At 42.8% G+C, this 12,684-nt stretch overlaps 2 protein-coding genes across 7 annotated transcripts in view; both read right to left on the bottom strand.

The window, feature by feature from the left end:
• The window catches only part of usp22 (ubiquitin specific peptidase 22), a 16,256-nt gene extending 12,143 nt beyond the window's left edge, over positions 1–4,113 (bottom strand). Inside the window, exons 1-3 of one of the 6 annotated variants that reach the window (XM_029456995.1) lie at positions 3,568–3,697; positions 2,323–2,611; positions 1,669–1,923 (exon numbers count right to left, since the gene is read on the bottom strand). In XM_029456995.1, coding sequence (XP_029312855.1) covers positions 1,669–1,881 — 213 coding nt within the window. In that variant the 5' untranslated portion in view covers positions 1,882–1,923; positions 2,323–2,611; positions 3,568–3,697. The other 5 variants (XM_029456997.1, XM_029456993.1, XM_029456994.1 and 2 more) reach the window with 5 other exon arrangements.
• Positions 4,114–4,331: 218 nt separating this feature from the next.
• On the bottom strand, positions 4,332–12,068 carry cops3 (COP9 signalosome subunit 3). Its single transcript, XM_029457000.1, has 12 exons — positions 11,857–12,068; positions 10,780–10,909; positions 9,829–9,941; positions 9,264–9,313; positions 8,147–8,239; positions 7,266–7,445; positions 6,997–7,137; positions 6,642–6,815; positions 6,395–6,481; positions 6,098–6,211; positions 5,902–5,982; positions 4,332–5,142 (listed from the first exon to the last, which is right to left on the bottom strand). The coding sequence occupies exons 1-12, from the start codon at positions 11,909–11,911 to the stop codon at positions 5,089–5,091; spliced, it is 1,272 nt and encodes a 423-aa protein (XP_029312860.1). The 5' UTR covers positions 11,912–12,068; the 3' UTR covers positions 4,332–5,088.
• Between the last annotated feature and the right edge of the window lie 616 nt (positions 12,069–12,684).

Below are 12,684 nucleotides of genomic sequence, written 5' to 3'. Positions count from 1 at the left end.
CAGCAGGTCTGACAGGTAGGGAGTTGCAAGAACTTCAGAATAAAAGTGATCTTCCAGTGAACGTGAGACAGTTTCACATTCATTCAATAAGTCAGTATGTCAATAACGATAACGACAGGACAGCAGCTCAGAGTGTAAGAGAAACTCCCACAGACTTGGAAGAAGTGTCACAGACAACATCAGGATATTAAGCGTTTCCTCCGGTGTGATCACACGCATCAGAGTTCAAATCATACAGTTATGGTATTATAGAGGAAATATAAAAACAGCAAGATATACATCAGGCAAAGGATAAACATATTTTATTTATAAGCCGTATCTTCCGGCTCTACTTCATAATGTTTGTCTTCAACTGCGATTTACCAAGTAAAACAACATTCGACTTTGCTTTTCTTCAACCTCTGGTACCTCGTGCAGAATCACAACAGGAGACTGGAAAGCAATTTAACAGGGACGTGTGTGTGTGTGTGTGTGTGTGTGAGAGAAGTGTGTGTGCAGTACGTGAGGCCAAGCAGGTCGTACGTCTCTGCGTCTTTCTGCTTTAAAGTCTAAAGCAGCCCACGGTGATCATGTAAGATTCATGTGATTAATGTGTAAACCTAAATTGCAGTATATGATAATGACCATTAATTATTAATGCATTCCTATATATTCTGTTTGATGGTGATATTGGAAAAGAGGGGGGCGAGGGGTGATGGCAACAGTTCAAAAGCATGCAGATGAGAAGCTGGCAGCCTGGATGAACATGAGGTGAGAAGGAATGAGCAATGGAAGAGGTGATATTTGAAATGTAGTCCAGTAGATGCTGAATTCAAATGGCAAATTGCGTCGTGCTGAACAAACTTTCCCCTCAGAGTCACCTCTGAAGAATGTAACCGTGCAGAGAGGAATAGTTAATAGAATGGATTTGAAACGGGCTGTTGGTCCGTGTGAACGTGCTCTGCAGTGGTCACAGCTGGAGAGTAGCAGCAGACAACCTTTACAGAATAGCTGACAACTAATAAATGACATTAAAACCTCAGTGGAGCGTAGAAAACATTTTAAAAAGGAGCAAAGCGTTTCAGTGGCAGCCCGTTCTGCTACATTGCCTGGTGCCGACAGACTTTGCATATTGTAAACTGATATTGCGTGAGAATATGCATTTAATGAAAGTGCAATGACGGCATTACATCTGACGCATCGCTGCAAAAGTGGAAAAAAAGGTGAAACCTTCAAAAAAAGATATTAAATGAAAACAATAGAGAAGCTGGAACAAAGGACTGTTGAGCATTTACATCTTGTAATGACTATTTATCAATTGTTATACTAGTAATTGTACAAATGTGTATACTATCCAATGCATGTTGTCTAAAGACACTTATTCACTTTCTTCAGAGAGTTCAATGAAAGGTTTGTTCAATATAAAGGTGTTAGCTTAGCACAAAGACTGAAAACAGGGGGAAACAGCTAGCAACACAACCTGCCTCCCAGCACCTCTACAGCTCACTTGCAATCTTCTCATTGAACTCTCAGCAGGAAAGCAGATGTGCACATGTTCACATTCAAGTCAGATCTCTGTATCTGTATTGTATTTGGATCTCTGGTGCTGATTATTTGAGCACATGCTTGGCATGCCAGCCTAAGCATGGACATACAGTAGATGCTGCCCGTCAGTCAACACATCCTTACAGCCAGGAGTTGTGGGTATGCAGTGGTTGTACATGTGCTGAGAGGCAACGCGCTCAATAAGGCCTTTGTGACATCCCGAGGTCGGTCCATGTCACATTTCTGCGAGCGCTGCGATGTCAGTGACGAGCCATCTGCCTGCAGGATGCTACGTGAGGAGAGCAGTAGGAAGCAATGGGCCGGAAAGGTCCTGGTCAGAAGTGTGTGTGAGGACATTTTCACTGTGAGCCAAAAGCAACTTGCATTGAAGGTCAAGGCCTGCAGAGGAAGTGTCGAGACAGCGGAGGTGAACTTTGAGTGGCTTCTGGTTAGATGCTAAGGTAGTTAACACAAGCTTAAGAGAACACTTGTGGTGTAGTTCATTTATACCATAAGCTAAGTAGGTTATGGTATATGACTCTATACATCATCTGTGAAGATTATTTCCTGCAATAATCCAAAATCCAATGTAAAAAGGGTTGGCCTACAGAAATACGTCATCCCTGCAGCACTTTATACCAATTACTGTGAAGTCCTGGGAAATAAGTGTGGAGTAATGGGAAGGAAGATCACAACACATGACTACAGGTGATTCACTTCAGATCTGTAAATCATATTTACATGCAACAGCTGCTCGTGACAGCAGTGCACTGAGCCAATGTGAAATATTTCGTTGACCTTCTGTCTTTTGACCGCCAGCTTTGCCTCTACAGCTTCACAATGATTCTGTTTCGTGCCGCTGCACCGAGTGGAGGCGGCCGCCGCGCTGCAGGCTGACAGAACACGGCGTTAACAGGACTTAGAAGAGAAGCAGTGCTGGTTCTGCCACGAAGCTCGAGTGTTGCCTTTTGAATTGTCAAGGTGAGGGAAGGGGAACGTTTATCTTTCTGCTCTGCGTCCCTGCTACAGTCACCAAGAGGAGAATATCAGCTTAGGTCCTGAGATTGGCTCCATACACAAAGTGATGCTGGATGTGACAGAAACACATCAATCACCCTCTTCACCAAACTGAGATCTGTAAAAACCATCTTCACAAGACATTAAGAGCAATTGGAAAAATAAAGGACATGAGATTCAGAATTAAAGTGGTTTCCTGAGAGACGAGTGGAAAAACTGAGCCACGATCAATAAAGATGTAGTGCGATGAGGAGTTACTGCGCAGGATGAATGTGGGCTGCCAGCCTCGGCTGCTCTTCGGGGTAGGGTGGGGGACAGAGAATTAGGAAATGACAGCCAATATTTACACCATTTAATTCAGAAAACATGCCTCTCAGGACTACAGGCTTCCACTGATGGCATGACAGATGACTCGGGGTTGTCCCAGAGCACATCTGAGTGCAGGATGACAATCACAACATGCTAACAGTGTGCACATCAGCTCTGTACACATGTGTTATTATGGGAATCTTGACTCAATGAAAACAGACTGAATGTACCCATGTGAAAGAGATCCTGTCATACAGTGATGCAGTGATGCATTATGACTTGTGGTCTGCAGGATGACAGGTAGAGCTTACACGCTTAGCTGATTTTAAATGGATTAATGCCCCCCCCCCTAAGGGAGGGAGCACCACCGTGTAGTGCTGGAGTCTGCTGGTGGGAGGGAGTGGAGCCACTGCAAACAATCAGTTATCTAATCTAGTGTGCGGAGTCTAGCTTTGAAGTAAGTAACGTTCAGCTGCGGGGTTACCTGGCTGAGAGGCTGGCGGGTTTGGCAGGTGTGGTGCTCGGTCTGGAAACGGGTTCTAGTCCGACACACCAAGGAAGCAGACAGTGCGCGTGGGCATCATCTGACTGAGCAAACAGTACTTTGGCATTCCGTGTCGGGTAGGTTGTGTTGTTTTGGAAGGGCGGGGAACTGTGCAAGCACGAGACACACACACACACACGCACGCACACACACACACACACGTCACTTGTTACCTTGCGTTTTCTGGTCTCTGCCGAACCGCTCCACACGAAACACTGATAAATGACCCTCAGGTTCTGCTTCCAGTTGTCCACCTTGAAGCTGTTGACATGGGGACAGCCTGCGGGACTCATGGTAGTCCCAGCACCCGGCGTTACTGTCCTCTTGTCCGGGCGATGAAACCTGTCCCCCCCACGCAGACCCGGTACAAACGGGCTGGCTAGCTGACCAGGTTCGTTATCCACTGACTGCTGCGCTAACTGGACATGTCCTGGTTGCAGTCACGGAGACACGCGCAGTTGCGAACATGAAGATGGTTTTTCTAATGTTGCTCTATTGGAACTCAAACATTGTTTATGAGTTTTAAATCCAGAATTGCGCTGTGTATGTGGTCGCTGAATTACATGTTAGCAAGCTGGCTAAAGTTGGTTAGCAATGGAATTTCAACAGTAGCTTACAGTGACTGTCGTCAAGACCCACCTCATTCATAAAAGTGGACCAATGAGAGGCCAGTACTGCGTGTGATTGGCGTTCTATTTGCGGTTAAGTCCCGCCTCTATGAAGTGGTTGCTGCGTCGTGATTGGTGCAATTTCCCAGCAAACCACATCCGCCTGTACGAGGACGTTCATAGGCTGAAACGTGAAATCAGCCTCATTTTATCAATCAAGAACGTGACGCTGTGACACCCAGGAGTAGGATGGAAATCCACATTACACAGTATTTGTCCAACCAAAAAGGGATATGAGAATCTTGAATGAGAAGCATGAAACCGAGAGCTATATTCTTAAACAATTTATTATTAACAGATCCACAATCGCAAAGCTCAAGCTCCCAAATGACATGACAGTTTGGTTTCATCTGTTGACTTCACCTCTTGTGATAACAAGCTGTCAAAACGGCTTTCTATACAGTGCTCTAGCGACCTCTAGTGGATCCAACCTAAAAAACAAAAAAGGAAAAAACAAAACAAACAAACAAAAACAGTGCACGAGATTGTGAACGACTCCACTGTGCAGAGTTTGGTCAAGGGCATGTCCATGTGTACAGATGTGCTATTGATGACATCTACATTCTAACCAAAAAAGGAGTGAGAGGGAAACGATCTTTACAAACGTAGAACATATCAGATGTATTCCTCGTCAGCCATGTTTTACCTCACGTAATGCCTTCTTGTTACGGCCATCATGCAGCAGAACCAGTACAAACATTATTCACACGTGTGTTTGGAACAAATAAGTCCAGTTTTTATTATTGTGGTTTCTGTTAATGTGGAAGTGGCGCTCCAACCTGAACATTGATAAATAAAACACTGACAAAATTGTAATCTTTTTTTCTGTACGGATATTTTGTTATCCTTTAGACACTGTGAAGAAAGAATAACCAAATTTATCATCATTCCACACAATTAGATTTTCCTTGACCAAAGTCCTTATGCAATAGAATGTTTGTTTGTTTTCCTCTTTTTAAAAAATCCAACTCATCCTGGGAAGAACGCGTTGGGTGCCTGCAGCGTTCTCGCCCGGGCCAAGGCTCCTCAGGAATAACTTGACGTTTTGCTACCGACATCGTCCTCCTGCGATCCCATACTCTGGAAACAAAACAGTGTCGCATGTTGAGAATGCTTCCTGAAAACACAACTTGAAGAACTGGTTCCTGCTGCGTTTCCATAAACAAAAGCGGACAGCTTTGCATGTTTCAAAGACGCAGCACCGAGTTATCTGGATGGCTTTGCTGAGAAAACCTACAGCTGCTCTTGTACATCAGTCCAGATTTAAGAGTGTTTTATATTAAACTGCAAAAACCATCGACTTCTTCCAGGTGTTGATTGCGTCTGTGCCGTGGCAATGCTTTCGTAACACCTGAACACCACTATGACATATGTTTTCTAATAATTCACCTGCGACAGTTGTACTACACCGTGTTCACATTCATTTTGATAATCGCTGCGCCGCGAACACAATTATGTAAATCCAGCGCTGAGTCACAAGGAACATAGAAAGATTTGTTAGGGACAGTTCACCTGTAAGACTACCTGTAATGCTTTTTCTCAATCTAGATTGTTTTGGTGCGAGTTGCAGACTTCTGGAAGTAGATTTTACTTCACTTTTTGTGCTCAAAGTACCAAAAAATACATTTGAATAACTCAACAGTAACGTCTCTTTCCAGAAATCTTGACCCGGTTACTGAACATAACCCACAGACCTTCCTGTGCACGGTTTCATGTAGGAACTATTGTCTTTGTACCGTATCACAGCACAGAAGGAAGTGCAATCTAGACATTTACACCAAAACAATCTGATAAATAGCACTACAGGTCAGAGAACACCCAGGCATGTGATCGACTCACCTTCTGCACAAATTGTGGGTTTACTGTGATTTCTTGATCCATAGACTTTAGTTTCTCATCCAGCTCTATACATTTCAACATCTGGAAGAAGAACAAGTACACAGCTTTACTTTAAAAGCAGTTACAAGCAAACATAACATACAGGACATTATGACGGGACTTCATGCAAAGACTGTGGAGAGTCGGACAGTCTCACCTCTTGGTCGATTTTGTGGAGCATTGCCGGGTTGTTGTATTTTTCGGGGTTGTCGTGGAAGCAGACCATGCCATCCTTTTGGTTAATGCTAGCGTAGATCTCACCATCTTCAATCTGCACAGAAGCACAAGGAGGACAATTAAACAGAAAATGTCTTGTTTTGGAAGAAGGTCAGATCCAAACTTTTAGTCTGAATATAAATACATGAAAGAGAAAGTAGATAAAGTTCAGTTTACATCACAATCCACATTAATTAGCACACTTAATGTGCAGAGACGACCTGTTGGACTTTCTTACCATGTGTAAGACGTATTTCTCTGCTTCCAGCGGGCCGGACAGCTGCACTCTACTCGCCATGTCTTGCAAAGACAGAGTCAGAAAGGTCTGCAGGAGGCAGAAGGTGAAAAAGGAGATTGTAATATAACGTTTATTTTCCTTTGCACTTTTCTTAACAAGGTTACAATGTGATTTAAGAAGAAGATAAAAACATTAGATTAGACATTGCACGGTCCACAAACATTATGCGTAGCATCATCACACACACCTTTGTTAGCCTCTGGATGTTCTTCTTGTAGAGGGAGGAGAGGCACTGTTTGACCAGGCCCGTGTTGTTGTCTCGTGTGAAGCTCTCGCTGTGTTTGTTGACCACGCCGCGCAACTCGGCCGGGTTGTTGGTGGTGTAAATCTGAGCTAACTCGTGGTATGCGTTGCTCAGGGGCTGAGGGGAGCAGCAAGGAGAAAGAAACAATGAGTTAGTGGCACAACACAAAAGCAGATGTTTACAGCTGGTCACTATGTGCTGAATAGAGATCAGCAGGTGTGAGATAATCCGGTTACTTAAATGTCTGCATATGTAAATTCATCCGCTGAACCAAAACATCCACGCGGTTTCTCCTCACCTTGATGAACCTCCCTACTATTTGAGAGGTGTATTTGGGCAGCGGCTGCACTTTGCCGTGGAGAATGAGTGACACCAGGATGTATTTCTTATAGGCTTCCAACATGATGTGGCTCACTGCCATGGCTGGAGTGGTTATTGCCTGAGAAGAGAAGACACACGTGACCATCTGTGTGTAGCAGACACATTCTGCAGAACATCGGTCACATTAGGAACCAATTGTCAAAACAAAGTCACAACATTGAGAGTGTTTCAGGAGGGTGAGAGTACCTGTTCATAAAAGTACAGCGCTCTTTCAAAGTTTTTGAGGCCCGTGTAGATCATGCCGGCGTAGTAGTAGTAACATAAAAAGTGCTTTGCATCGTAAGCTCCGTTCTCCTTACAGATGTCCATCATGTCCATTTCCAAGAAGGGCAGGACGGGCTTGAAGCACTTTGCTAACAAGCACAGCTGCAAGAAGACAAGTGTATAGTGAGGACAACGCGGGGGTCTGAACTGTGCACACAAAGCATTTAGGAGAAGGAGATTGAGAAACAATAATATAACTGGGAAAATACTGCAGATAAATAAATCACATTTAGTAGCGAGATTAAATATGAAAGTTAAAACGCATAATATGTAATCTTCTGCCGTCAAAACAATAATCAAAGACGGAGTTTTGGCGGCGTCGTGAAGTCGGGATGCCTTCATTGTTCAGGAGCCGAGTTACACTGAGGTGTCCTCCTCTCCAAAACAAACGCACCCCGTGAGTTGTGGTTAGAAGTCAGAGTTTCTCCTGCACGCTGTTCGGCTGCCACAGCTCGTTTCTCTGAGAACTGAAGATCCAGACGTACCATGAAGAAAATCCTTCATTCAGTTCAAGTCGACCGTAAACATGCGGCTTGAAACCGGATAAAAAGCTCATGAAGCTCCTGGCAAACAACCACAACGCTGACGCTGCTCGAAGGGTTTAGAGGAGATTATTTATTGCCTTGATTAAAATGACAGGTTTCTCCGGGTTGGAAACATTGGGGATAATGTAAGTACACAACTCAAGAGAATATAAAACATATGGAAAGTCCTTTTTAGACATTTTAAAGCAGAAATGTTACAATTTCATCATCATGAGGCCATTTGGGGTTACAGCCGTGGTGCTGAGGCAGCGGACTCACCTGACACAGGTCTGCATGAACTGAGGTAAGTTGGTTTGTGTTCATCTGCATTTTGTCTATTGCCTGTTTTAGGACGACAACGCCCCTCAATGGCTGTCAGAGAAGGAATAAAATATCCATTTAGTTATTCAGCTGTAGCTTTCCAGACACATCCAAACACATTGAAAACAGTCGAGTCCCCGATTTAAAATGCATTAAAATATTTAGCTCGAGATGGAAAAGGAAAACATGAGACTCCTGGATGCGGAGACTCTGCGGCGTACAAGCAACCGGACGACTCATGTGGGATTCGTCTTGGCGTTAGACGGTGAACAATGAGATTAAAACGTAGTAACTTCACATTTGCCCGGGGGAAATTGCTTTTGCAGCAAAGTGCAAACAACATTAAAAATAGTTTCACCCACTCACGAGACGTGGCGTGGCGTCCTTTAAAACATAATGAGCACGTTGACAAGGAAACGTCACGGCGATGAGAACATTATGGGAACATTACAGAATGCACCGAAGACCAACGCGAACACTCTTCTTCAGGTCGGAGGAAGAGGACGCGTTTTCTGTCTCTAGTGGACAACACAGACAAGAGTCGTGTGATTGTGATGCTGCATGCAGAGGAGCTGATGGAGCTCAGGGGGTATTAGTACACGTGTGCACGGCGACACTAAATACTGTAAGTGAAACAGAGTTATGACATCATAGAGACCGGCGGTCGTCGGGATGAAAGAGTCGGTCGTCTCTGGAAATAAATACAATCCACGCTCCGTTCAACTGAGCAGGTGGAAGGTCGAGGTGTGTGAGAAAACTGTCACTGCTCCAAAACAAATGAATTCTCAACCTATATTTAAACTACACCTCCCTTAATCTACAAAGCAGCCACTGAAGACGATACTTTTTCCTGTGAGGATGTGGACATTTATGTAAAGATGTTGTTTTCCACTGAGATAAATATACATTTTATACACTAAATTAGTGGTTGAATAAAAACCGATTTACTGGAGTATCAAACATCAACTGCTGATTCATTTTGAGTGTAAAAGAAATATTGCATTTTGAATAAAGCTCCTTATTGATAACTAGTTGGACATTTCACTCCCAACGAAGTCAGAATCGATAGTCTTACCTGTTTCCGCTCTACGAGGGCGTTTGTCAACTGGTGGCAGAGACCAGCAACTGAGAGCAAACAGAAGGTGTTCTTAGTCGGGTGTAAAGCACTGCTCGCATGCACAGCACTTCAGTTTAAGCATCAGAAACATAATCCTGGTAACAAACATACTTTCATACAAAGTGGCCATTTTCCCCTTAAGCTCAAAGGGAAATAACTTTGTAATAATTTATCTAACGTTTAGACATTTGCGTACAAACTGCACCGATATACCTGCCCCGTCTACATTACAGATACCAGAACGTAACAATGCAGCATGTTCTTAGTTTTTATGAATTAAAAAACATTTTAGAGCTCATGAGCAGAACCTGGAAGAAGCCAGTGTCTGAAATACGAGTTAGCAAAGACCGTGCACCATTTAGAAGTGCGACATAGTGTATCAGAATACATGCGCTCAATGCGATACAACACTGTTCAGTGTAGGAATCTGCTTTTCTTCAAAGGGAAAGACCGCAGCAGGATACAAATGCATATTTAGCTTCCTAAAAATATGGAGTGAGAGGTTTGGTTAGTCTGGACTTACAAGTGTCTGTTGCATATCTAATGTGCTCGCCATTGCAAGTACTGATGAAGAGCTGGACTTGGGAGAAGAGAGTCTCAAAGTCAGGGATGTTTGGCATGGAGAACTTCACAAATCTGGAACGAAAGAGGAAACTTTCAGTGAACCAGGGAGACCTTAATACATAACTCACAGCTGTAACTGGTACAACACATTGGTGTATGAGACGGAAATGAAAAACTGGACCGTTTGTTTCCATTTGCAGTCAAATGACATCGTGTTCAACTTGAATCTTTGAGGTTTGTGAAGCAGAAGCGAACTCGTAACACTTACTACTTGATTCTGTGTTTAATATTCAATGCAGCATTGGCATTTCTTTCTTTATTAAATAATAAGATAGTCACTTTCTTTGTTACAATATCTCAGGCCTACACAATTAGTTGTACGTGCAACAGGTAGCTTTTAACGGCTTCGTGTCCACATCACATTTGCTCTGCTCAGAATCAGAAATCCTTTATTAGTCCCACAACGGCTACATGCAACAGGCAGCCTATAATAATAAAAAACATAATACTGAGAAGAAGGGAATGGAAACCTTTATTCAAGATGCAAATACTGGATCATTTATGCGATTTGTTTTAACTTGGCAACTCAGATTTCTTAACCTAAAAACTGAAAGTTGTGTTCACCATTCTCTTCTCATTGTACTGCTTTTTGATGAATAGTGTAGATGTGATGGAGATTACTTCATATGACCTTCAACAGACACAACAATAACAAAATCTCTTGACCCAGTTCAGGAAAAAAATGGAGCAGAAACAAGGAGCATGATGAAGGTAGGAGCAAAGTGGACTCGTCAGAACTCAAAACAAAAACAAGACAACAAAAAAACAGCAGCAGACTTCACAAGACACAGAGGAAGAGTTCTTAACACTGGCAACCCTGGAAAGATTTAGGATGGATCAGGCTACTTACAGCACAGCCAGCACACCTAGGGAGTGCTCCTGGATGTCCAGGGCTCCCAGCACTGTGTCCAGGTGGGACAGGTTTTTGGCCAGCAGCTCCCCACTCTTGTTGATCAACTCGCACAGCTGAGTCATCTGGCCTGGAGGTGAGAGGGCAGGAGAACAGAGAGAAATTAAACGATGTGGTCTTTGCAAAGACGCATATCTTATATCAAACACAGTTTACATCACAATGATAGATCCAGATCAAATTTTAGAAATGACCGTGTTATGTAATTAAATTACCGGGAGATTGTTATACTGGAATTTAATTGAATTACATTTGAACTTTCACGTGTCTTATAACATTATGTGGCTCCCAAGAGGGACACACGCACAAAGATGTAACTGCACTGCAACCTAGAAATGGTATTATAACGTCCTTCCCTGTCAGTCGGTGTAAATGCTGAGGTTAAATTAATAAAATCCACAAAAGGTGAAGAGGCAATACTTTTCCCCGAAGTAATTGTCTTCATTGTTTTAATGGTCGCATTTATGATAAAATTGCAATGTTGTTGTCTACGGCTATCCATAGGCTGTTCTTTACAAATATAGAACACAAACATACACGCAAACATGTACAATCATCGTGTTGTGGCTGAATATTTCATTAAAAATAGGTCGGTCAAGTGTCCTGTGAAGGCCTTGCAACAGAGGTAATACAAGTGCGATTGACAGATGGCTTTGAACCAATAGTATTCGCTAACTCCGTTAGCCAGCCAATCACGTGGGGTCAGGGCGGGACTACCGGTAGGCAGTGCTCAGAAATTATTTTCTAGATCAAAAACAAAAAGTATGATTTTGACATTTTCTTTGATGAACCACCTATACGCAGTTAACCTATGCGTCCCTATGTACTAGCGCATCTTCTGGTGATACTTTACGGAACTCTCGCAGTCAGATAAAGTCATTTTTGCAGTGTGTTTACATGATAAAGCAAAAAGAGGGCTCAGACCAGTTTGGCTGCCTAGCTATCGGCAAGGCATTGGATAGCATATGCTAGCTAGCTAGCTAATACTTCCCACTCGAATGAGTTTAGCAAACCTACCTTGAGCGGAGAGCTGCCGCACATTGTTCACAAACTGCTCCAAGGCTGAAGCCATTATTTTCTGGGTCCAAAGTGGAGGTAATTTGCACTGTTTTTCATTCAAACGTCAGAAACAACTCCGTCCGGACTAAGACAGGGGGCCACACAGCCGCCACTGAGGTGAAGCTATCGCGATAACATGAAAACAGAACAGACTGCAACGGGATTTACGAACCTACCGTTGGATCCTTAAAGGGCCAGGCACACGATTTACTGAAAGTATTATAGTCTGAAAGTATTATAGTATCATAACTGTCACAATTTCGATATTAGTTTGTTTTTTTAAGTATGTGTAACTTATTGTGCTTGTCTCATGGGTTAAGGGACTTAATTTGCCTCTTTCAGACTGCAGCAGTACTCCCTTTAAGAAAAAATACAAATACAGGAACTGACGTACAATTTGGGTTTTTAACAAAGATGTTATAAGATGTAAGAGCTCCTGTCCAGCTGACATTAAATCATACACAGATTATTGACTGGACACAAACCTTTTTTGTATTCCTTCAAAAAAATAAAACTTTCGTAAATGATCTTGTCTGTCACTGTAATTTTTGCAGATTAATTACATCAAGTCCTCAATTCTGAGAACATAGGAACCAGGTTCATTTCAATCTCGATCTCCATCCATCCATTCTATAAATTGCTTATAATATTCAGGGTTCAAACCCAGGACCTTGCTCTTTAGAGGAGTATAACTCCCAGCCCTTGCAGTTTTGAAGTTCCTTTATTTTATAGGTAATCATGAGAAATACTTTTAAATTAAGTATTCATTAGTGGCTTCAGACCATC

The sequence above is a fragment of the Cottoperca gobio genome, chromosome 19 (assembly GCF_900634415.1).
Source record: "Cottoperca gobio chromosome 19, fCotGob3.1, whole genome shotgun sequence".
Taxonomy (NCBI): domain Eukaryota; kingdom Metazoa; phylum Chordata; class Actinopteri; order Perciformes; family Bovichtidae; genus Cottoperca; species Cottoperca gobio.
Note: the sequence above shows the minus strand (reverse complement) of the source record. Positions and strands in the feature narration are given on the sequence as shown.

Coding starts and splice junctions, on each gene's coding strand:
- cops3 (XM_029457000.1), bottom strand. CDS start 11,911: ATGGCTTCAGCCTTGGAGCAGTTTGTGAACAATGTGCGGCAGCTCTCC. Junction 8,240..9,263: donor CCCTCGTAGAGCGGAAACAG/GTAAGACTATCG, acceptor CTTCTCTGACAG/CCATTGAGGGGCGTTGTCGT. Junction 5,143..5,901: donor ACCCACAATTTGTGCAGAAG/GTGAGTCGATCA, acceptor TTTTGTTTCCAG/AGTATGGGATCGCAGGAGGA.